Genomic DNA, 27,370 nt, shown 5'->3' on the forward strand with positions numbered 1-27,370 from the left:
ACCGCGAAGTAAAGAAGGTAGAAGAATCAAAAGTAGTCGTGAGAAATTTTCACTTGAGTATGGTTGGGACTAAGATAGAGGTGTTCATTCCTTGAAAAGGTTTCTTCCTTTGTGTATGTGAGGAGTGAAGTGTGTGTATATATATATATATATATATATATATATATACATATATATATATATATAGAGAGAGAAACAATTATTTTAATTAAAAATAGGTAAGTAATTAAAATCTCTAGGATATTTTTCGTTTGAGTTGCCTGTCGTTTCGGCGGCCATCCGTCTTTCGTTCGTTTCCTTTCATTTCCTTTCCTTTCCTTTCGTTTCGTTTCGTTTCGTTTCGTTCATTCGCTCGCTCGCTTGCTCGCTTGTTGCAAGCAGTACACCTATCGTCATCGGCTCGCGACACCTACAGTTCCTTGTAAGTTTAATAGCAATACTGTATATAACCATCCTACACATTCACATCGTTTCCGTGAAAGAACACGCCTAAATAAAAGCAATCGCTGTGTCAAGGTTTCCTTCTAAAAGGATATCACTTTAACGCCATAACGGAATTCAGTGCAATCCTGGATTTCTTCATCCTTTACGGAATTCCAATTGATATTCCAATTGGTATTCGTTCGGAAGGGGCACACCTGTTGCTCTCCAGTGTGTTCATTTAGGATTACTTGTAAAAATAATTTCCTAGTGAAAATCTAAATCAAAACGATTTCCATTTTACTTTTGTTCCCTTTTTGTTTCTTCTTTTTTCTCTTTTTTTTTTTTTTTATAGCTTTTTTTCTTTTTTTTTTTTTTTTTTTTTTCTTTACTCCTGGATTTCGTTCTTTCCTCGTTTATTGTGTATTTACATCTGCCGATAGTGTAAGTTAAGAAAAAAATTCGTGCACCGTGGAAATTAGTGTGTAACTTTTCTTATTTTCCTCTTCTTTTACATCTATCTTTTTTCTACTTAAAATGAAGGATCAAATAGAGTGACCAGATTGCCAACGTATGCATAGGTGGGAATTCTAATAGATGAACTATTTAACCGATCGGAGAGAAGGGAGATTATTTTTCTTCGGTTTTCGCAGGTACATATATTATTTTGTATATCTAACAAATATTTATTAAAAATTAATGGAAAGATAAATTATTCGAATTTATCTATATTTACGTGAATATGTCTATCGTCTATTACAACTATACATTCAGATATACAATATTCTCTATCCTTTAACGTTGTACATGACTTTCAAGTTTATTTATTGTATGTATACATATAATATATATATATATATATACACACACACACACAGACGTGTTGAAAAGATAATAGACAATATTTATATATTTTTTTTCTTCTTTGTCATGTACTAGTAGTGTAGATATTTCTTTTTTTTTTCTTTTTTTTTTTTTTTTTTTTCTTTTTTTGAATTCGTAACACCTTACAAAATTGAAATATGCTACGTTTCAGAAAACAATTCGCATTGTTATCTCGATATCATTATCACTGCAGGGTGGTGACTCATTAGTTCGTAACACGATCGATCGATCGTTTCTTTAAAAAAGAAATCTATCATCTTTATTTTTCTTATATATCTTATCGGTTTAATCCGGTTAACTACTTTTAATGAAATATAAAAATTCATTTTTTTTTTTTTTAACTTTTCACTTTCCTCCTACTCTTTTAATGTTTACTTTACGGTGATATTTAACCTGGCGATTATATATTATATTTATATCTAGCATGAGATCGGTTTTTATTTCGTGACAATCGTCATTCTCTCTCTCTCTTTCTCTCTCTCTCTCTCTCTCTCTCTCTCTCTCTCTCTCTCTCTCTCTCTTCCTCTCTATCATACACACACGCTCATAAAATCATGATACTTTTACACTCGATACTCAAGTGTAAAAATTCTTATCTATTTAGAGATACGATCGACGGTGTCTCGGTGTTAATTATAACGAAGGATATTACTGATTTCCACTAAAGTCGTAGCGACAAGAGTAGGTTAAGCTTAAAAAAAGAAAATCAGTTTGTTTATTAAAATTACAGTTAAATGCTACGTAATTATTATTTTATATAATATTCTATATATATTTTCTTTTCTTCTTCTTTTTTTTGTAATAATCATTTCTAATGATATTTCTAATCTTTGATATTACTAAGAACACCTGTAATACACGCCCACTAAGTAGACCTACGCGTGTCATTGTGATCACCATGACATAGATCTAAGATACTCAATGATGAAAACATTTTATGATAGAAGACTCATCGAGAAAATTCTTTCGATAATTTCAAACGATTCTTTCTTATATTGACACATGATATATACTCGATCTCGACAAAAATTATTCTTTGATAATAATTTTATTATCCTTTGGACTATGACGTCATTAACGAATACGATATAATAACCTCCAAAAATATTTTCATTGACAATTTGTTTTCAAAGTATATATATATATATATATATGTTTGTGTGTTGTATCGAAAGCAAAAAAAGGAATCGCATTAATAATTAATCGAGAAAAAAATAGAAAAACAAATACAAATGGTCCTTTTAACATATTCCTTTCTTATTATATTACATATATATATATATAAACAAGTAAACATTATATTACATATATATATTAAACAAGTAAATATTATATTACATATATATATATAAACAAGTAAACAAAGTAAAAGAAGCAAAACTAATTGTAACAATAATTAATATAAAAAGTATAAATTTTTAATATAAATCAATCATCAAAATGGCGAATTTTAAATATCTAATTTTCGTAGAATGATTCTAAATCTACGAATAACTATAAAAATATTGAACAACGTAATACTATTACTACTACTACCACTACTACTACTACTAATAATAATAATAATACTAATACTATGACTAAGACTAATATAAAATACTGATACGTAAATATAAAAATATATTGATAATATAACCATAATCATCTCTCTTTTCATTACTTCTGGCTCATTTCTCTGGAAAGTGTCGTGTCACACAAGCCCGTATGATGCTTTATACACTATATATATCTTTCATATTCTACTATATACATTATACTCTTATATACTAGTTTATACGGGCATACAGTCGAGTCTTTTTATTTTTCCTCCTTTCTTTTTTTTTCTTCATTTTGTCTTTTTTTTCCTCTTTTTCTTTCTTTTACCTCCTACTCTTGGTGCAAATCTCTTGACATGATGACACACGACGTGACACTGGATGACCTTAGGCAATTTCCTACGCCGTTAAATAACGCATCTTCTCGATTTTATGCGCGCGCACTCGTTCTCTCGTAAGTACTGCACGTTCTCTCTCTCTCTCTCTCTCTCTCTCTCTCTCTCTCTCTCTCTTTTTCTCTCTTTCTCGAAACGAACAATACAAACTTCCATTATTTATTGTTGCTTCGTGTCTAACCCCCTGCAACGATCATTCTTCATTCCTCGCAGAGTTTTTCTATAGCGATCATGAATTATCTTTGAATCCACGTTAATGAAAAATAAAAAGGAATTAACAGGAATTAAATTTTTTTTTTATTTTTTTTTTTTTTTTTTTTTTTTTGAGGTTAGACGATGACAGCAATTATATCTAAGATTTAATTTAATGAAGATATATCAATCGTTATAGTTAACAATCGTGTCTCGAAATTTCAATAATGAAAAATGAAAAGAAGTGAAAATAAATACTTGATAGAAAACACTTTTTTTTTTTTCTTTTTTTCTTTTGAAGATATATTTCGAACAAAATATCGATCATTAAAGTTATTAATCGTGTGGAAGCATTCGGAGTGCATTCATTCGGTCCATTCACTGGAAAACTTGTTCAACACTGCAACACGAATTGGAAGGTATGCGAGAGGCACATTGCTAACTTTCTTTCCACTTCTTTTTTTTTTTCTCTTCTTTCGCTATGTACAAGTATGCGAGCGCACGCGCGCGCGCGCACTGTGTGTGTGTGTATATATATATATATATTTTATCCACGCATATGCGTCCAACCACGAGGAACACGCTAACTTCTACTTACCTAAACTTCTGTTGTTTACTTTCGATCAGATCTTTTTTAAGATCTAAACTTTCTTATTTCATTTTTGTTACGTATCTATCTTGTTTGAATCAGGTTTTATAAGCGCCGCCATCTGCATTCGAGTTTTGTTACTATCGTATGTTTTATATAATCGATTTATCGAATAATGATCATTTATTAAATGTCGGGATTACTAAATAGTTTTTTTTTTTTTCCTAGAAAGATTTCATTCGTTTCAAATAAGTTGTCGCTTAGTCAATTGTAAATAATGAATTAGTAGTTTATTCTTCGTTCGATTTCTATAATCGAATGATCCAAATAGTAAACAAAATATTGATTAATAAATTGTCCTTGAAAAAGATTCAGTTTGTATGAAATAAAATCGATCTCACGTGACTAATTCGATTTGTCTAATCGAATAATCTTTCAAATTTAGATAACTAATGTTTTTAAAAAATAAATAACATGTATGCGGTAATTAAATACCAAAGCATAATAGATATCTATACGGTATCTTATCATTCAATTTACATTTACTACAAAATGATCGCTAAAACTTATAATTAGGTAATTAAGTGGTTGGCTGAAAAAAGGAAAAAAAAAAAAAAAAAAAAAAAAAAAAGATAAAAGAGAAAAGAAATTAATTTGTATAAAATACAATTGCCATGTGGCTAAGTGTACCAACATAATAGATATCGCCGGTAGTTTCTTCGAGCGACCAAGTTACGAGTAAGGAGTAACGGTTGTAGGATAAATGAAAAACACGAAACTTCCGCATAAATTCCTGCACGTCTACGGGCAGTTCAGTCAATGCCCTTATGTTGCACGTCTTGCATCTGTTTAATTAAACGGTTGCTCGAGCATAAAAAAAGTAATGCGTTTTAATCTGTCGCGATTTAAACGTTATGGATTTTTTTCTTTTTTTTTTTTCCAATGATATGAAAACTAACAATAACCTAGGGATTTTAATAATTTTTATTACGTAATTGCTCATATAAGTGTTTATTTATAGGTTAGAATTATACGTCGAGTCTGACTCGACATCGATTTTACTCCTATATCGAGTGTGACTCGATATCGATTTTATATCTAAGTCGAATATGACTCTACACTTTCTAAGGTAGTTACCTTAGAAACTTTCTATAATAATGTTTCATTAAAAATATTTTCGTTAGAATAAATTACATGTGTACCATATATATATATATATATATATACTTTTTCTACTGGAAAACTATTAAAATACAAGAGTTTCTTAAGTAGATTAAGTAGATCAAAAAAAAAAAAAAAAAAAAAAAGAATGCGGAAGTTACAGATTTAGGCTACCATTAGAAGATAACGTTATCGATTTCAAGCTAATATCCTTGAACAAACGAGAAGTAATATTCAATTTCATTAGAAAAAATTCTCATAAATTTGATTTACTTGGAAACAATTTTGTTGCCGATCCCACGCAATGTTAAAAAATTTTTATTGAATTTTTCTCACTTTTGAACGAATAGAACGTCGAACGCGGTGTTTATGTCAAGTACGTTCAAGGCCGTGCTTATACTACGTTCTCTGCGACACGCATTCCGTTAGTAAATTTTTCTCTTTGAGGTGTGCCTGCATATAGAAACGATTACTTGGCTCCTTCTATCGATGATTCGTGTATTGTTTTCTCTTTCTCTCCTTCTGCTTCTCTCTCTCTCTCTCTCTCTCTCTCTCTCTCTGTCTCTCTCTGTCTCTCTCTCTGCTTCATGCGGACAATAATATCTTTTTTCTGTTGATCACCCAACAAATAGTAATTGGCATAATTGCTTCTTTTTTCTTTTTGTTTTGTTTCTTTTTTTTTTTTTTTTTTTCGTTTTTGTTTATGACAACTTCAATGAATACCATCGAAAAAATCTCGTCTATGCTAGCATTAAAGTCTCTGAAATAGTCACGTTGAAATCCTATTCATTGTGCATTAGTTGAATACGCGAGTCGTTCACGAACTCTACTATTAGAATGATTTATCAGTTTTTTTTTTTTTTCCATCGAAGCACTCGAACGACTCTTAACTTTTTAATACATTTAAAAATATGTTTCTTTAATGATTAGACTTAACACCGTCGAATGGGCGGAGGGAGGGGGGGGGGAAGGAAAAAAACAAAAAAGAAAAAATTGATAGAATCTATAGATATAACTTTATCAATTTTTATTTACTCTTTATTTTATGTAATTAAATGATCTGACGATTGGGACGAGTTCGTATAAATCATAAAAAAAATAAATAATTTTGACAAAGAATAATTTTTCTTAGAAAGCGTGCATTGATGTGAAGGGGAAAAAGAAAAAAAGAAACAGTTGGATGTGATTCAACGTTGAAACGTTAGATAGGTGTTTGAAATCCGTGAAGGAATCTCTATCGATTCTCGTTAAAAACTTGTGTTTCTTTGATATTTTATAGTTTGATACACAGATCGTCGTTATCCTGGCTTATATCTTATATTTTCTCTTTTCTCGGTTAAAGTCATTGGAAAGATTTATGAAAATTATCTTTCAAAAGTGTAAAAGGAGGATAAGAGATAGAGATAGAGAGAGAGAGAGAGAGAGAGAGAGAGAGAGAGAGAGAGAGAGAGAGAGAGAGAGAAATAGCTTCGAGCTTAGTATCCACGTCATGTTTTTTTTATTTAATATTTTTTTTTTCCTCTTTTAATGAGAAAAAAAATCAAGAGAGCTGCGTGTAATGGTCGAAGTGATATCCTTACAAAAGGGACACTCGATATACTTGACTTTTTAACAATGTCTTCCAACATTCTAAAGTTTCCCACGGCACCTTATCTCTCTCTCTCTAGTAAATTGCAACATTACTTACTGTTGCGAGCCACGCAGCAGTGAAAGCATTCGCTTATGTTAGAGAGAAGAACTTGCCCTATGACGGTCATTGTCTTAATACGCAATATTTATATATATATATATATATATATAACATACATACATAGGTATATATATATACACACACACACACATAATAGACACACATGACTCGTGTGAGTATATGGATGATGCACTTCTTTTTACCGTATATAAGAACTTTTACCTTCTAATCTAGATGTAGATACGTATATGATGTACTTACATATACCTATTTATTTGTGGTGTGTATAAGTGCGTACTTCTAACGTATGATATACATATACGTATTAATTCGTGATCCGTGATCGATGCCATCAAATTATTTACTTTTATATCGATAGAATAAGAAGAAAGATATTATCAAAGAAGCACTTTGCGTTACAATCAAGATAGATAAGGGAAAATATCTCACAATCTCTAAGTTTACTTTTCACTTTTGAATTCTTCGAACGACATTGGCAAAAAGCAAAGCTATTACAGTCGTAAAGTATAATGGATTTGGCTATTGTTCGTTAAATAGAATTTTAAATGGACCATAAATTGTATTGTACCGAACGATTAATATACGCTCTAAATAAGTTCTTCGTCATCCTGATGGAATCATAAATTGTTAAATCTTGTATATGATTAGAGTACGCTCTAAAAAAAAGTTTTCCATCTTGAATGTGCCATAAATTGAAACGTTCTTAAATGATTACATTAGTAATGGTATTCTTTAAATAATTTTCAAAGTTTAAATTGACGATACACACTCATACACACCCATTAAAGAAATTCGAAACATGCCTAACGAAACGAATTAGGCTCATTGGAATTTCACTTTGGTTACATGCTGACTTTCATGCGATACCAAGTATGGGTCCCATGACCCGATGCTAGCCGGATATAGCTAACAGGCATACCGTTCAACTATAGACCGTCATCGTGATATTGAATCGCTATTTCGACATTCGAAAAAAAGAAATTTAATTAAAAATAATCTTTATCGTATATCTATCATTTCTCTATCATCGTTATTTTCTATTTTACGATTTGATGTTTCAGGCAAGATTGATCGTGTTTGAACTTCCAATATGCCATACTATAACAGCAGCCATAGTCCAGCAGTTTATAACAAAGGTATTTTTAATATATTAGTTGATAAATTATATGGTATTTGAAAATATATATATTAATTATATCATCCATCAAGAATTAACATTAATAAATATTAAATGTCGATATTAAAATATAATAGTAATAATTATAATAATATAAATTATTTATGTTAAAAAAGTATATAATGAAATATTTGTTCTTTCCCAAAGATGGTGGCTCGAGCGGACCATCGAGTACTTCCGGTGGCCGTGGTAGTAGTACCGAACCACCTACATACATGATGGAACATTTAGCGACATTTACAGTGACGAAAGAGATAGGCATTGTTTATCCAGCTGATGGTATGCGTCGTCTTTTGCAATTAGAAAAAAGCAATGGTATATGGAGTCAAAAGATGCAACTTCGTTTAGAAAGAAACTGGGTTCTTATCATGGACAATGAAACTGGGGTATATTGATATATATACATATATATATATATATGTGTGTTCTACCGAAATCAATATCGATCGAATTTTTAATAAATATTTTTAACAATCGTATTCGTTTGGAAAAGGCCGTGATGGAACGATTTCCAGCGTCTTTGATCCAAGAACCAACTGCATTTACATCGAGAGACCCAATGGAGATGTACAACAACATTTTGGTATTTTCGGTCGCTGATGACAGTGGTTCTCAAAGAGCAGAAATGCATATCTTTCAATGTCAAAGCGTATCCGCTCAAGACTTGGTAGAGGATTTGAAAATGCTTCAAATGGGGAAACTCGTGCCAGGTGGTTCGCCTAGAGGTCCAAGAGGTCAAATTCCACCACCACCTGCGTTACCACCACCTGAACCTCCATTGAATGGTGTGAATGTACGCGAACAGGTGTCTGCTTTTAATGCGGCTAATGGTGAATAATATATCACGCGTTATTTTATTCATACAAGATAATTAGAATTTTGTACCGTTGCTTGGATTATAATTATTTTCATCTTATAGCCGATGGCCAGAACGATATATCTCGCGAAGAAAACAACGACGAAGTGTCCTCAACGTCGTCAGAAAAATACGAACGTGACGTGACGATATTGAATCATTGCTTCGACGACATTGAAAAATTTATTGCACGTTTGCAATATGCTGCAGCTGCATCGAGAGAATTGGAACGTCGACGGCGTAACAGAAAGTCGAAAAAGAGAAACCTGGGTGATGGCATGTTAACGATGAGAGCAAAGCCACCACCAGAGATGGAGTTCATTGATATCTTTCAAAAATTCAAACTTTCTTTCAACCTTTTGGCCAAATTGAAAGCGCACATTCACGATCCCAATGCACCGGAACTGGTACATTTTCTTTTCACGCCACTTGCTCTGATCGTTGATGCATCTCACGATACGAATTATGAACCGAATTTACCAAGCAAGGTCGTATCACCTTTATTGACCAGAGAAGCGGTCAATCTGTTAATCAATTGTGTTACCAGCAAGGAAACTGAACTCTGGCATTCTCTTGGCGATATGTGGCTCATTCCTCGTGACCAATGGAAAGGACATGTACCACCTTATCATCCGATCTTCACGGATGGTTGGTCACCGGAATATCCCATACCAGAAGACCGAGATCATGATCATCTTGCTTCCCTTTTGAATGCTGACAAGCAAAAGAGGGATGAACTTCCTGAACAACAAAACGATCCTTATTACAATCATCGAGACGTCGACGAGTCACATTATAGTAGCGATTATCTCGAATACGATATCAGAGAGGATAGAGCTGGTACCGAAAACTTTGATAGAAATTACGGAACGACCTCGGAACTTTATGCAAGAGAAGAAAGAGTCGAACAAACCAGAGCTCACAGTGATATATCAGTAGATTCCATTGAAAGAGCACCTAGAGGTGCTGCCATTGAAAGAGCTCAAGAAGTTTGGTTGGATGAGCTCGTAAATAGAAATGCTAAGATCGTTCACGTTACTTATCCTAGAACGGCCAACAATGATAAAGAATTGACGGTTGTCAGAGGTGAATATCTGGAAATACTCGATGACAGTAGAAAGTGGTGGAAAGCGAGAAATTCTAGGGGTCAAGTTGCTCATGTGCCACATACTATTGTTACGCCTCACAATCCATCTCAGCCTGCTGAAAACGATGTATTTAATAATCCATTATATACAAGTCGATATCCTAGACAAGGACATGGCTATAGTTACGAAGTGAGAAATTCAATTTTTAATTTTTCTTATCATTACATTTCAATTTAATTTTGTTTATATTAAATCAATTAATATCCATTAATAACTATAGGATTCTGAAATTGAAAGGACTAGTACTAGTCCGGGGCCAGAAGCAGCTCATCGAACTCATGCGATTCCACCACCAGCACCCGCGGATTGGGTGAGAAAAGAACGTCTTGGGAAAAAAGGTGAATTTCGTTATTTTTAATAACGTCGTTCTGTCTTCTTGAACAAATTGTCCTCGGTACGCTTTGCTTTCGATTACGTGGACATTTTTGTGTCTCGCATTAAAATTTCATTGTGTTTTTTTTTTTCTCTCTCTCTCTCTCTCTCTCTCTTTCTCTATCTCCATACTTGTTTAAACGATAAGAAAATTATCTAATTACAGATTATCACTGTAAAGTTTACTGCGAGTAGCTGTTATTTTCTTTTTATAATGAGCTCTTTAAAATTGAATATTACAGTAATGCATCTTTTTACATAATACTTGATATATTATTTTATTTAATGTTTCTGTATATATAATAATAATAATAATAATAATAATAATAATAATAATAATAATAATATGTGTACGCGCGAGTAACGTCTAGACTGAACAATTAAAATCGTTATCGCTACGACCACAGGGTGATTTGGATTTTATTAATAACCCTGGATAATGTGAATTTTTTTTTTATTTTTTTTTATTTTTTTTCTTTTAAAATCTTATCTATATCTCGCAGATAACCGTCGATTTTTTTCATTTTCACGTTTATACATTCATTAATTACAGAAAGATTTGTTAACTTCAACCGGATCATTTCTTATGTGTATTTTATTATCTGAGATATTTCTTAGCAATCTTTTATGACATATAATAAAAGTATGAATCTAAGTTCGGAAACATATATATATATATATATATATTTTCTTTATATATATATAAAGAAAAGAGAAATACCACCCTGTATATAATATTAAGATTGATTACCTTTTATTTATACGAAATAATGGATTTCATTATAGAAGACATTTGAAGTTCTTCTTTAACCAGATTAATAAGTTAGTTTACATATATCACCAAAATATTAGTTGGTGAACTTGAACGATGCTCTCAAAATTAATCCAACTTAATTTAATCAATTCTAACAATTAATTTATCTTTAAGTATATGGAATGTTTTTTTTTTTTATAAGTTAGTATATTAGATATAGTAGATATTATTATTTAACAATTAATAGAGAAACGCGTTCTTTCCATTGACTACATATTGTCATATTTTTTTTTTCTTTTCTTTTTTTTCTTTTTTTTTTCTCTCTTTTTTCCTTTAATTTTATTTTCTTTTTTAATACCTCCATAAGATACTTTATGTACGAAGTACGTACAAAGAATCTCGACTAACCAAATTTACTTTAGCAAGATAAAATAATTTGCACATAGACTTTTAGAGAAAATATTGTAATACAACTCAAGTCTGTAGGGTATTTAACGACTGGCTCTTTTTTATATCTATATTGTGACCATATTAATTAAGCGAGTCATTCTGGATGCATATTTCAAGAACAAAAAAGTTGCTGCAATTTATAAAAGAGTTAGACTAAATAAACAAATGAAATAATCATTTTATGAACATATCAAAAAAGGTACGATATTTTTAGTTTGACTTGAAAAGATTTTGTCATTTTTTTGACGATTAGCAAAACATTAATTTGTGCTTTAACGTGTCGTCGCATGTATCTGTATGTCTTCGTGTAAAGCAGCTAGTATAAATTATGCATCGACTTGCAGAGAAAGTAGAAAATAATTGGGTGGAATTAATAATCTAGTGGTTATCAATAAAATTTATTTTCCCGTCCAGTAAATTATGTTATTATATATACTAAAGTTTTTATGAACACGTTTTTTGATATTACAAGATAATGGAATTTGCCTTTACAATTAATTTGTTTATTCATTTCGTAACGATTGTCAAAATATATTTCAATAAATGTTGTGTTCAAGGTTTGGGAATGCGATCCGTCCAGTATTTCATTGCACTGTAATTAATGTAAATCACCTTATGAACAAATATATATGATTACAATATTTATTCGTCTAAATGTTATTGTATTGTCCAATCCTGTTGAAAGTATGGAATATTGTTTTGTGGGATAAAATTTGATATAAAGATAAAAAAGATTCTTTGTTTGTGTAAGTGCTTTTATCAATAGCGAACAAAAATTTCATGTTTGTAAAATGTGAATGTATAATTGTATTGCATATTTAAAAATCCGCAAAATAAATAAAAATCAAATTCTATGCTTGCTTTCATATTCCATGAACGTGTAAAAAAAAAATAACATAATCGGTTGAATATAAAAAATTGAAGATAATCAATTAATTTAGAGAATTTGACTACATCTAATGAAGTTTCAAGTACAAACAACGTATCCAGTAACACATTGGGAAAAACTCAAACAATGGAAAAAAAGAATGGCCCGATAGTCATAATCCAACCATTACAAATGACAACTTTAAAAAATAAATTGAAAAACAATGCACCAAAGCCACTAACACCAATACCATTAGCATCACCAGCTCCACCAGCATCGCAAACACCATCAGCACCACCACCATTACCAGTACCACCTGCATTATCACCACCACCACCACCTCCACCACCTCCTCCAGTTCTACAGACTCAAAAATCAACTACATCGACGGGTTCCAACAAATCAGAATTATATAAAAATAATAAATCTTTGGCTGGTAAGTTTTCAAAATCAATATACTACAATAAATATACATTACAATTATTTTTCATAACTAATTTTAAGGTACGTGTAATCAAGACCAAGTTCAGGAGGAACTTAAACATGTGTTAAACATGTTTAGACAAAAAAAACGTAGCCCAAATATTCTTGAAATGCAAGCAACAGTTTTACATCAATATTCTACTCCTCGTGAAGTTCAATCTTGGTTGACTGCAAAAGGATTTTCAGATAAGTAAGTATAAAAAATTATTACATATAAAAAAGTAATAAAAAAATATTAAGTCATCGTTAATTTTATAGAGTTTGTAAACAATTGAAAGATATGACCGGTGCTGAAATATTTAATCTAACAAAACGACAATTGGAACAATATTTTGGTCCTAATGAAGGTGAAAGGCTGGAGAAACAGCTCATCTTATCACGAAACGAATGTGGGGTAAGTTTAGCGTTAATAGTTATAAATATTTTTTTTTCTTTTGATTCTAATACTTAAAATTTTTTATTAGTACGAGACGACAAGGGTATCAGAATTAAAACAGATTTTAGAGAAGGTTCGGCAAAAGGCAGAATAAACCAAACAAAAAGGCACAATTATAATAGGTATATATATATATATATATATATATATATATATATACATATATATATATACCTATATATGTATATATATATATATATATATATATAATATATATATATATATATATGTATGTATATATATACAGGCGATAATTGAACGCTTAAAAATAGTCGTTATTTTTAATAAAATTATGAAGTGCAATAAGCTGTCAAGATTACTTAAATACCTGCATATGCAATGGGTAAATAGAAAATAATATGCTCTAATACTTCATAATTTCATTAAAGAGGAATACTTAAAATAAGAAATTTTCATTGATATACTTATTTTCTCTTACATATATAGACTGAACAAAAATCAGCTAGCATACATTCTTTACTCAAAATCAATATTCAATTTTTTAATTTTAGATATATGTATATATTTATGACAGACTAATTGTAACTTAAAGAATTAACGATATTAAAGTCTCATAATTTTAAATAAATACATTAGCAGTATTAGCGAAAGAAATGAATTTCTACAAAAGAATAATGATATAATATTAAAACATTTACCATATATATAAGAAGACAAGTTTTAAATCGACTATCATATTTGTGAACATTTTGTTTAAAATTAAATGCCTTTGTTATTAATATCGCGTTATGTTTATTTTGAAGCTATCATTATACATTAATTAATAACAGACATAAATAGTTATTCGTCTGTGTATATATATCATTTTTTATATATAATCTTAGAATTATATATTCGATATATTACACATAATTTTTCTGAATACTCCTCCAATCGGAATCACATCATGACGTGAACACATCGATAAGTATAATAATAATAATATTATTGTATAGAATTTTCAATTCTTAGCAAAGCTCCTTTCACAAACACATCACCCAGTTATTATTATTATTAGCTATGTTTATTATATATTGCTTCTATGCGAAGCATGTTTAGTGGCGTTTAATAATAATAATAATAATAAAAAAAAAAAAAAAAAAAAAAAGAAAAAAAAATAGCAGTAAAGATTTCAGCGCATTTTACGTACGTCAATTGTGCGTCAATTTATAATCTAAATTAACAATGTAATAATAATAATAATGATATTGTAATAAATCGATTGAGATGGAACATAATTGTTTCTTCGTCCGAATAATTTGTTAAATAATACAATCGAATACAATTTTAATATAAATGCAATTGATCTTATTTTGTTATTCTCCTTTTAAATTATATTATAAACAAAATAAATACTTAATGCATTTTATAATGTATAAAAAATGTATGCCAATAAAAGGCCTATGAAGTGTCCTTCGAATAGTTCATTTTTGGAAAAAACTAGATGCTAAAATTCATACGTCCTAAATCCCAATGTTATGAATATCTAAAAGTTTGTAAAAATGTTGTATAAAATTTGTCTAGAAAATTGGTAATCAATCTAAAAAATCGACACAAGTCTCTATTTATGATTCTATTAACAGTGAGAGATGATTATAATAACAGCTCAGTGATACAATGCTATGAATTGGTCATTCGTGAATGTCTCACACGTTTTTCATTAGAAATAACATTGATTTATATGACAATTATTATATAATGTTTATCATTATCAGATCGATTGTTACTATCAATAATAATAATAATAATAATAATGATAATTATTATTATTATTACGAATCAGCACTACCATTTTTAATACTCCAAAATGAAGATACTTTCGAGAGTTATTTTAAGATAACTTTTTTAAAAGAAACGTTTATTCTAATTACAAATGATTTAATTCATTCTCATTTATCATAAAAAAGTATGGAAAGAAAAGGAAAAGAAAAAGAAAAAGAAATTGACAGATTGGAATGTGGTATTATCAACTTTAAAATTCATATAATAAAGTAACAGAGAAATGATACATGTAACATTAAAAAAAAAAAAAAAAAAAAAAAAAAAAAAAAACTATATTTAGAAGATTATTATTTTGCTAATTGCTTTTCTTTTCTTCTTTAGTTATATTGTTTCTTTTTAAATGTATGTATATATATATGTAATAATTGCACATATTTGTAAATTGCTTGTTTAATGAAAGGACATTTTAAATATTTAATCATCTTGATGTAAAACATTTGTGCGTAACGTGTAGCTTTCACAGCAGCTCATAATTACGAAATCTATATTAAAGAAGAAACGACAATAAATTTTATCGACTTGAGTTATTCGTGCATCAGCTGCCACTGTTTATCGGATACGCTTTAATAGAAGAATTTATATATATATACATATATATATATATATATATATATATATATATATATATATATTTTTCTTTTTATATCGTATATATAAATCATAAAAGTTCCAAGATTAACATCTTACAAATAAAAACTATATATATATATATTAATCGAGAAATATATACTGAAAGTTGTGTTAAAATCTTAACAAATTCCAGGCTTCACTTTGAAATATTGTTAATAACTGAGAAACCTTTGATAAAGTTTAAACAAATCGCATATTACATCTTGTTGTTAATAATATAAATGTAAACTATATATATAACTGATATTTTTCTTTTCTTTCTTTCTTTCTTTCTTTTTTTTTTTTTTTTTTTTTTTTTTTTTTTATATTTACATAATATTTTTTAAGGCTGCAATAAATTGTACTTATGCTCAAATATATTATCATTACCTGTAATAAGACATAACATTACAACTATAACATAAATTTCGAATATAAAACAAACATATTATTAAATCTCTTCATAAACCAATCAATCTTTAGACACTTGTGACTGTTGTATGTGAGACATTTACAACTCCAACATTATTGATTTTGCAGACATATACATACATACAAATAATAATAATGCAAGTACATACGTTTTATCTCGCAACAAAAGAAAATGTCTCTTTTTTTTCTTTTTTTTTTTTGTCAGTTTCTGTAATTATATGAAGGATTAAGATCGTAATATTCTAAACAATCACCTTCTTTAGTTACATTTTTAAAGAGATAAAAAGTTTAATGCCTATGGAAAAACATATTTTTGGCTGTCGAGGATGATATCTATGAAACAAAAATTTTCGTATATCTTCAAATATATGAATACATATATATATATACGTAATTGTCATGGGTAAAAGTAAAATGTTAATAGAGATCTAAGAGGTATCAATTATTTTAAAAGAAAAAAGAAAAAAGAAAAAAGAAAAAGAAAAAACAAACGAAATTACGATAATTTTTGATTTTTCCACATCTTGTTTCCTATCCTGAGGACAATGCAACTGTATATAAAAATGACTAAGCGCGTAAGATAACATCTACACGTTAGATATAAAATTATGTATTATAGCAGAGAGAGAAAGAGCGAGAATAAGATAGAGAGAAAAGTTCCTTTAAATGTTTTGTAATCTATTTAATAAATAATAATAGGTAGAGCTCAAAAATTGACCTTGGAAGCTGAAACGATTTAAATCGTCGTTTTTTTTTCTTTACATCCATTTTATCAACAGTTTATATATTTATATATGAATAATTTTGAAGATAGATCTATTTTTTTGCTCACATGAATTATAGATCATGTTTCTACATATTTTTGGAATATCAAGAAAATCCAAGGTCAAAATGTGAGAAGCGACGACAAAACGACGACGGAGCGATAATGGAATGACAATGGAACTTGACAATGAAGCGATTATAAAAGCGAGATAATGAAGCGAGAAGTAGAAAGATATATATATATATATATATATATATATATATGTATGTATATATATATATATATATATGTTGTGTGTGTATGTGAATGAATACAAGTAGTATACAACCTACTGGGTAGTGGCCTCCAAATCCTCCTTAGATGGAACAGACCTTAATCGATGAGAATACCAATGAAATCAACTAAACTTAGCTTAATATTTGGTGATTAGCAAAACCTATAAAAGCAGACTGAACGTTGTAATGATAATGTAGTGTATATGAAAAAAAAGAAAAGTATAAGTGAGGAGAAGGAAAAAAAGGACAATTCGACTGTCTCTTTGATCATCCGCCAAGCAATTCTGTGTGTATGCTTTCTTTTACAAAATTACCAAAAACCTCCCGCACTACGTCCACCAGGTGGATTGTTAACACGAATGCAAGCTCTTCGTGCCTCTTCGACGTCCTCTGTAATAACAAAAACATATTTCACATTTAATTATTTATATCGAGTTTTACCTACCTATAAGGATTATACAACAAATAATATTTTTGTTTTAAATTATAAATCTTCAAATTATTAGGTTGGTGCGTATGAAATGTCGGATTTTCTTTAATATATTCACTTAAGAATCCGACATTTCATTCGCACCAACCTAATAAATATGAAACTTATGTTATTCACCGCTGATAGAGAATGTAGAATCCTGTAAATTTCTTTGTCCTTCTAATCGAGGACCTTTCGATGATGGCGTCATAATTGCAGAGTCAGGTAAAGTGGGTATACAATCGACTGGTGCTAATTTCGGTTTAGGACTTTCATGAGTACCGTTTGTTTGATTATTATGCAAAGCAGCTGCTGCGGCTGCTGCCTTTGCTGCTTCTCTAGCTTTAGCAATAGCAGCATCCTCCTCGGCATACTTCTTTGCTTCTGCTTCCGTTCGTGGTACACCTCTAGGTCTCTGAAAGAAACCAATGTATATGTATATATATATGTATATATATATATCGATCTCCTGCTTTCTAATTTATTTACAAACAATATATGTATATACCTTCTCACGTTCTTCTATCATGTCGTATACATAATTGCAGAACGTTGGTGTCTCTACGAACTTTCCAAAACCATGAACGGCTTTTAATTCACACTCGTCCACACATACACGACCGTTTACGATAACGTATTCAGGTACACCATGAACTTCCATACCCTATTTTAAAATCAAACATAAAAAAAGATAATAATCAAATAATGTATGTAAATGTTGATATATATTGTGAAATCAGTGTTCAAATAATCACCTCAAAAATATTAAAATCAACAGCTTGTACATGAGTTTGAGCAGAAATCGTACGTTTCCTATTAGGATCCCAAACAACGATGTCGGCGTCAGAGCCTACAGCGATCACTCCTTTTCTAGGATAAATATTAAATATTTTCGCTGCGTTTGTACTGGTAACTGCAACAAATCTCGTAGGATCCATGATTCCTGCGTGTACTCCTTTTTCCCATACCACGGACATTCTATCCTCGACTCCATTAACTCCATTTGGTATTTTGGAAAAGTCATCTTTACCCAAAGCTTTTTGTTCGGTATTGAAGGTACAATTATCACTGCCAGTTAATTGAAGACCATCCCTAATCAAATTCATATGAATTAATTCTAAAATCCAAATGAACAATATATTATATGAAAATATCTCAACATGATAATTATGTATATTTATCGATTACCTTGACATCGAAGACTCGGCTAAAAGTTTTAATTTAAAATGAAGAAAGAAGAAACGCAACAATATATTCGCCAATTGAGAAATATTAGTTGTCTATAAAATGATCAACGACGCGAGATAATCGTTAATCGTCTATGTAAATTTTAATGTAAATTATTACATAAAAAAAAAAAAAAACTTGTGCAGTAAACGCTCAATTAAGTGTATAATGCGATGTGTGCAACTTCCCACGCTGCATCAATGAAAATGAAGATCAGTTGATCAGACTAATGTGTCATAGTCTTTTACTGGCTCTATGTCTTGACATAGACAAATACACATGTATGTAACTTTACACAAATACACATGTAGGTCGCTTAGAAATTCATTTCAGAGCAAAAATGTAGAAAGAACAGAAAAGAAAGGGAAAAAAAAAATCTACTTCGAGGAGATCTAATTTCTTTTTTTTTTTCTTTTTTTTTTTTTTACTTACTGAGCCAAATGTTCGATTAGATATGCAGGTGTAGTCGAATCTGGCCTTAGAGGTGGACTAGTTACAAAACTTCTTGCTTTTTCGATATCTTTTCCGTATTGTTCAGTACCATCGATACCCACATTACTTGCTAGTGTTTCTCCAAAGACGATGACACCTTCGGTTCTTTTCGCGGACACAACATCGGCAGCTGACTTGCTCGACACCGCTGAGATATACAGTGGACTATTCACCTAAACGCGATATTGATATATCTCTCATTGGAATTATTATTACATTTTTCTAACTGATCTTTTCCCCATCAAATATTAATTAATAATAATAATAATAATAATAATAATAATAATAATAATAATAATAATAATAATAATAATAATAATCAAGCGATAACTATACATTTACCTACACATCAAAGTTTGATAATGAGTGCATTAATCCATACATATGTAAATACCATTACTTTCTATTTCTTTGACAAAATATATAATAATATATAATAGTGTCGATTATATAACTAATCATCATTCCAATAAGGCCAACGAAATGGAACACAAGTAAATATAAAATTAGCTACTGGCCAAGAAATAGCAGCAAGCATGCTCAACGAATTTCGAAGGTAAAGTTCGGATATAAAGGAAATTTCTAAATATAAATTTTTGGCCCCGCACGCAAAGAGAGGAAGGAAGCTTTATGAGATTTGAAACGTCAATTGGGAGGTCTAGATAACGGCAATTGGCCTATTTTATTGAAATTTAACTTTCTCGTTAACAGTTAATTTAGTTTATGTGTTAAAGATAGGTAACTATCAGTTGTACTAAGTAACAGATAACACGCAAAGGAATGATATAATGAAAAGTATTACAGAAAAAAAAAAAAAAAAAAAAAAAAAAAAAAAAGAATAAAAAAAAAAAAAAGGAGGTCGAGGTAATTGTTCTACATAAAATTTATCTTCGGAAGCCGTTCATCGGATGTCAAGGTCACCGTAAAATAAATATTATAGTGGCTTCACGACTCACCTTGCCAAATAATTTAAAAGTACAAGAGGTGTATTCGGATCTGGCCTAAGAGGTGGACTTAAAACGTGTCCCGCGGCGTGCCTCCAACATTTATGCGTGTAGTTGGTACCATCAGTACCAACAGCAGCTGCCAAGGTCTCGCCAAAGACGCAAACATTGCGTTTACGAGCAGCTTCCACGGCTTCTGCGCCACTACGACTCATCACATGCAATACGTACAGCGGACAATTTACCTAAGCGTGCAAAAAGTTACTCTCGCTGGCTCGCATCCCTAATTTTTTATATACTAGTACAAAACTACACACACACATATATATATATATATATACATAAATATATAAAATTGTCTTTTTTTTTACATATGTACTATATATAGATTAAAAATATCTAAATATTTCTGTTTTTTTTCTTTCCATTGTTTTTATATAAAAATATTTGTATATAATATTGTATATATGTATATATATATATATATATATTTTTTTTTTTATTTATTCATTTATTTATCTTTTATTTATTTGTCTTTACGCCTAACGCAAATACTACTTATCAAAAATAAAGTGCCCAAATATAAATGATACTTTTCATTAATAGCTAAAGTAACAAAAAAAAAAAAAAAAAAAAAAAAAAAAAAAAAAAAAAATTATTTTCACTTACTTACGATATATATGGATCCATGCAGACATAAGTGCAGGACACTTCGAAAATGTGATACATGCAAGAGACGGATAAGAATACACATACAAAAAAAAAAAAAAAATAAAAAAAAAATAAAAAAAAAGAAAAAGAAAACAACGATAAAAAGAGAACGAAAAAAGAAAAAGAAAGACAAATAAATAAAAGTTCTTTTACAAGAATAATCTAATGCAATTAAATAGACGAGCTAATGGCATGAGGAAGTAACATTGCGAGGCTTGTTTTAGAACTTTAGCATACCTGACTTGCTATCATACAAGCTCTGGTCACTGCTTCCGCTTCAACTTCTTCAGGTCGTGACATTTCATGACCTTCTGGTCCGGTCACTCCAGCAGCTAATAATTTTTTAATATTCTAAAATAATAATAATAATAATAAATATATATATCTTTTTAGTTTTCTTTTTATACCAAAAAATGATTATAATCATCATAAATGATTATTATAATTTATCTACCTCAGCAATAATATCGCCATTTTCGGCATGAACCATAGCCAATGCTCCCAATTCTTTACAAGCTTTGAATACTTCGATTAAATCAATATCCCTCAACATGAAAGAATAAGTCATGAACGTTTTAAAACTGTTTACGCCGTGTTCTTTCGTCAATAACGTCATTTCTTCTTTTATCTGAAAAGAAAAGAACAAAAAAAAAAAAAAAAAAAAAAAAAAAAAAAAAAAAAAAAACAAATTGTAAAAATTATGATTAATTGTTACGAATTAATTCTCGTTCTTTCTAGATCATTTTAAAATCCATAAAGAACGAAGACAGATAGGATTAAATAAAGATTATAGAGATCATTCTAGGTGATCTAGAAAATCATTCTAGATCATTCTGAGATCTATAAAAGTGAAGACATATACGATCAAATAAGGAATAGTAATTAATTCCATTCATCCGATCGCTACTTATGCGATTTCCTCATCCTACGTTTTAGTATTCAGTTAACGATCGAAGTTACGGTTACAAGTCGGGACTACTACATAGAGACTACTAGAGACTTGCAATCACCGGATTGGGAGATTAAAGTTCTTGCGATGTCCTTATCTGTAAATCATTCGATTCGATGCACTCCTACTATTTTTGGAAAATTTAAATATATAAAAAAACAAAAATATTTTGAACCTATATATACGTACACAGACACACACACACACATACATATATATATATATGTATATGTATATATATATATATGTAATAAATTTTATATATGTTATGTAATAAGAGAAAATAGGTCGACCGACAAAGATAGGAAAAGAGAAACTTTCTTTTCTAGAAAAGGATTCGTCTTATGGCAATTATCTCATTCTGAATGACTAACCGGGAGGAGCATGAGCCGTATCGGACTTGACACAATGACCTCGCGAATCGTGTAACAAGCCTATCTTCTTAACACATTGAAACTCGTGAGATAGGAAAAAACAAATAGTTCATTGGAATGAGTAAAAAGTGACCGTGAAAACAGACAATTTATCATCTGTGATGGTATTGTATTCCGAGCGATTCTTCTTTCTTTTTTTATTGATACGCATATACAATATCGTAACGTCATTTTATTAAAAATAAACTATAAATAAAATACTACAATAAAAATATTATAAAGTATCATTTCTTCTTGTATTAAAAATAAATATAAAAATTAAAAATGTTGAATAATATTTTTTTTATATTACAAAAATAAACATTAATAAATACTTACTTTTGGACTCCAGGATGTAACAGCCACGTGAAGAGCATAATCACAGCAAACCTTTTCATCCGCAATCTGTCTATACCTCTCATAAGCTTCGAGAATGGTTTCATCCTTTTGAGGGAAGGCAAAATCGATAATCATCGTCGTACCACCGGCGACTGCCGCTTTCGTGCCTTGATAAAAATCATCGACTGTTTTGGCACCCATTAATTCCAATTCAAAATGAGTATGCGGGTCTATACCACCTGGCATTACGTATTTTCCACGTGCATCGATGGTCCTTGTACCACCCGGTATAATGAGATTGCGGCCCATTTGTCTGTGAGAAAAACCAAAATGTTTCTATTCTAAAATAGTTCGCTGTTGTTTTTTTTACTTATTTTATTTATTTTTTTTTAATACTTTAATTATAATAGATATTATCATGTATTTATTTTACTAAGGGATTAAAATTAGATTCTATTTATCTATAAAAAAAAAAAAAAAAAAAAAGTAAATAAATAAACTCTTCTAAAAATATTCTATAAAATTGTGCACTCTCGTTCTCTTTTAATTCTATTTGTTCCATAAATAAGTCACTAGTTTGAAAATAAACATAGTTATTATCTAATTTATGATCCTCTAAGGATTAAAACAACGATGAAAGTTAACTGCTTATCTAATATCGCAATTTCTAGACCATGAGACTATTCCATGAGAGAAGTCACGTTCTCGTATCTAACAAATCGCATTGGTTAATACGGCCAACGCATTATATGCGTCTGCCCGCACTCCATTTATGCTTTGATAATAAAGAAACTAGCTTATCGTATCGTGAAAATGTTTCATGCGAATATTACACATTGAATAAATAGTGACAAACATAGATTTTTTTCTAAAATGAATTTTTATCTTCTATAATATTATTAAAAGTCACATACTTCATGTGTGTGTGTGTGTTAAGATTTTTTAAAGTTATATAATTTGTTTTTTATACACGAAAAAAATATATATATAATTATAAAATCTTTTATTTCGTATGGACAAAAAAAAAAAAAAAAGAAGAAGAAGATAAATTATAATTAATTAACATGTATCATTAATTTCTCTGCTAATAATACCATCCTCGATGCAATTATATTAGCATAAGTAATACTATAACTTTCATATTATATCATTTTTATATACATGAAAAAGAAAATGAAAAGTAAAATTGTATTAGTATTAATTGACGTCCATTATTAATTTCACAGCTAATAATACCATTCACTTGTATATTGATATTAATTTGGCACGTGGTCGAATCTAATCAACAAATATATTATTAATTTCTCACCTAATAATGCCATCCTCGATGTAAACGTCACTATCGATTATACCATCCTCGTTAACAACTTTTCCATTCTTGATCAATAATCGATTCTGCGCGCTCTGGAAAAAGAAAAAAAAAACAAATAAATTAAGAATTATGATTATTAAAATGATTAGAAAAGAAAAAAAAATTAAATAAAACGGATAAAGAATGAAATGATAAAAAAAAAAAAAAGAAAGTGACCAAAAAAAGTACGATAAAAATCCTAATTCGAGAGTGTACCCTTACGATATATTTAATATACGTACACATACATATATACAAGAGATTATGGTTGCGCCCCCGTCCTTGATATTCGTTTGTAGGCTGTTTCGAGCACGTCCGGTTGCGTCGATTAGTATGCGCGCATTACTATAGATATAATGTATTATGGCAGGGTATATCAATCGGTGTGCGCGTCTGTGTATGATTCTATAAGAGTAGAATTGTGAACGCGCGCGCGCAACACGCACTTCCGGCCAATACCAAATTATAAGGGCGTACACGCGTAGTACGAGTACGGCGTTCGATAAGCGTTCAACAAACTTGTTTTTACCTACTCTTATCTCGTCTAGTATTTTAGAAAAAATGATTCCACCTTCCTAGATATTTCCAATCGATAAATGGATTGATAATATGGCATTGATTGTATTCAATTGACAGATAAATATACTATTTTTTGTTTTTCTTCTTATAAGTAGACAGATTTTATCTGAAATTTTATCAGTTAAGTAAGATATAATGAAAAGTAAATTACTTATTCATCTTAGATAAAAATTAAATTTAAAAGCATTTAAATAAAATAAAAATTATTTTATATCAATATATATTGTAGGAGTAATGTTTACTTTCCAGATGAGAGTATCATATTTATAGACGATAAATAACTTTAATCTTAAAAATGAAAGAGATAATTCCACTGCTCATAAAGAATTTGAATTATATAAGTATAACATTAGAGAGAATGAATCGATGATTGTCATTAACAATTTAGATATAAATAGAAAGAAATATGTACGCTGTTAAGACTTACGACTAATCGTAGGAAAAAAAAAAGGGGGAAGTTAAATGGAAAGAATGAATGGGGGTGAAACCAAGAGCAAGGGGTTAAAAATAAAGAGCTCGGTCGCAAAAACACGTATGCACGCATAAAAAGAAAAAAAGAAAACGTAGGCGACGCGTCGTTCCTTTGAATGGGCGCTTATTTTTTCGACGAGTACCACACCATGAGTTCGGCAAGGGAAAGATGAAAAAGGGGGAAGAGAAAGAGGGATGATGATTCAAAGAAGAAGCAGAAGAGGGAAAGTGCTGAAAAAGGACAATCCAACTGTTTTCGTCCCCTGGTGAGAAGGAGGAGGAAGAGGAGTAAAGGGTGGTGGTGGCTTTTAAAACCGCTAGCTTTTGTTTCCTCGTGTCCCTTTTTCACTATCCACTTTGTCCCTCTTTTATCGTTCCCTAACGTCACGGCCTTTTTCCACTTTCGAGCAAATCATAAAAACTTTTCAAACGATTTCTAACGATAAGCGACAAAAGATATTCTTTCATCGGCGCATTAGATTTATTTTCAAATGTGAATTTTCGAAAGAGAAACACGCAAGTTTTTCTTTCGTATGACTTCCCTGTCATCCTCGAAAAGCTTTCGCTCATTAAATCACACATATGCGTTTCATGTGTCAGAGAGAAGATCGTTTCTTACGATATTTTCAGTCTAACGTCGGAGCTTAAAATACGTCTCACGTAGACAAACACACACACACACACACACACACACACACACACACACATGCTGAAAAGCAGCAGCCTTGGTGAACCCTTCGAGAAGAAAAAAAAAAAAGAAAAAGAAAAAAAAAGGCTCACGCGGGTTCGGTTCATGCTTTATCCTCTAAACACATTGGTAAAACAGATTGAACATATTCGAAACGATTTGTCTCTTCGTTTGTGCTTTTTCTCTCTTTCTCTCTGTTTCTCTTTCTCGCTGTACTAAATCTCATGCATTAATTTTGTGCATTCGTTCGATCCAAAAAAAAAAAACCTTTTTTAAAACTAGATCGATGATTATATAGCCTTCGCATGTTCCCTTTCGAAACACGATAAGGTCTGTTATCACAAGTAAATTGCTACCATGATCGAATCGCGAATCTATAGTTTCATCGTGTCGGATCGTACCACATCGCAGAGATAAAAATACTTTTGCGAATTACGCATTTAGATCCACCTAACATTTACGAGAGCTTCGTGAACTCTTCTCGATCTATAAATCCTTTTTTTCTTTTTTCTTTCCTTTCTTTTTCTTCTTCTTCTTCATAGTTTCGATGGAAGATAACAGATCTTATCTCACCAGTTTTTCTTTTTCTTTTTTCTTTTATTTAATTAGACTTGTTTAAATTCATATATATTTTTTTTTTTCTATTAGAATTAAACATATTAATCATTTTTGATATTATGCACACCTACACTGCATATATGTATCTATATATGTACATCCGTCGCATATCGTGTTCATTAAGGTCAAGAAAAGTAACTAACGGCTCTTTTCTCTCTTTCTCTCTCTCTTCTCTATCTCATCAGAAGAACAGAAATTTTCTTTTAGAACTTGTATCGAAAGAACTAGACTCTATTACCATTAATGAGAGAATCTTACAAACTTGCTTAGTAGGAGAGCTAAGTGGTTCGCGTGCATAAACATATGTCCTGATTTTATCTTTGGGAGGGGGAAAGGGGGGAGGAGGGAGGAAAGGGATCGAATCAAAAGTAAATATTACGAAACATTGCAATTTACATTATTGTGCAAAATGTGTCCACAAAGTATTCATTCAGTACATACACGTGTATGTACATATACATACATACATACATACATACATATGTATATATATATATATATACCTGTGTTCTTCGATCTTTTCAAAAGAAAATATAAGTCAACAAGTGTTGTTAACAAAGTAACAGTAGCTTCGTACGTGTACCATATATATAAAAATGCAAAACCATACATTTCAATGGTGAGAATTCCTTGACATAATGAAGTAACGATTTCAAAGAAGAAGACTCTTAGTTACATTTTCCTCGTTGACGCGTGTAAATATGTAAACGGGTCGGGTAAGACAACTGTTCTTTGCTTTGATCTAGTTTCATTATCCTAAATGCAATAAATTCAGGAAACAGCAGACATAGATCACACCTGGCTTAACCGTATTATTCCGTGC

The 27,370-nt window shown here is 30.2% G+C and overlaps 2 protein-coding genes across 11 annotated transcripts in view; one reads left to right on the plus strand and one right to left on the minus strand.

Moving 5' to 3' along the window:
- Positions 1-13,599, plus strand: LOC124956764 (epidermal growth factor receptor kinase substrate 8-like). Of its 7 annotated transcripts, none has more exons than XM_047512984.1 (11): positions 1-218; positions 964-1,073; positions 7,950-8,024; positions 8,213-8,451; positions 8,559-8,895; positions 8,985-10,198; positions 10,290-10,407; positions 12,587-12,949; positions 13,018-13,186; positions 13,255-13,390; positions 13,461-13,599. In XM_047512984.1, exons 3-11 carry the CDS (start codon positions 7,979-7,981, stop codon positions 13,524-13,526), a joined length of 2,688 nt encoding a protein of 895 aa, XP_047368940.1. In that variant the 5' UTR covers positions 1-218; positions 964-1,073; positions 7,950-7,978; the 3' UTR covers positions 13,527-13,599. The 7 variants fall into 7 exon arrangements, with proteins under 7 accessions (XP_047368940.1, XP_047368946.1, XP_047368942.1 ...); XM_047512990.1 differs by having other exon boundaries at positions 12,770-12,949; XM_047512985.1 differs by lacking the exon at positions 1-218 and adding an exon at positions 367-421.
- LOC124956767 (dihydropyrimidinase) overlaps positions 12,951-27,370 on the minus strand; it is a 16,791-nt gene continuing 2,371 nt past the window's right edge. Inside the window, exons 2-11 of one of the 4 annotated variants that reach the window (XM_047512994.1) lie at positions 24,150-24,244; positions 22,841-23,153; positions 21,594-21,767; positions 21,377-21,490; positions 19,425-19,657; positions 18,521-18,857; positions 18,274-18,429; positions 17,904-18,180; positions 17,611-17,686; positions 12,951-17,392 (exon numbers count right to left, since the gene is read on the minus strand). In XM_047512994.1, coding sequence (XP_047368950.1) covers positions 17,350-17,392; positions 17,611-17,686; positions 17,904-18,180; positions 18,274-18,429; positions 18,521-18,857; positions 19,425-19,657; positions 21,377-21,490; positions 21,594-21,767; positions 22,841-23,153; positions 24,150-24,244 — 1,818 coding nt within the window. In that variant the 3' untranslated portion in view covers positions 12,951-17,349. Of the gene's footprint in view, positions 17,393-17,610; positions 17,687-17,880; positions 18,181-18,273; positions 18,430-18,520; positions 18,858-19,424; positions 19,658-20,440; positions 20,674-21,376; positions 21,491-21,593; positions 21,768-22,840; positions 23,154-24,149; positions 24,245-27,370 lie in introns of those variants that run through there. The other 3 variants (XM_047512993.1, XM_047512995.1, XM_047512996.1) reach the window with 3 other exon arrangements.

Source organism: Vespa velutina, chromosome 23, assembly GCF_912470025.1.
Source record: "Vespa velutina chromosome 23, iVesVel2.1, whole genome shotgun sequence".
Lineage (NCBI taxonomy): Eukaryota > Metazoa > Arthropoda > Insecta > Hymenoptera > Vespidae > Vespa > Vespa velutina.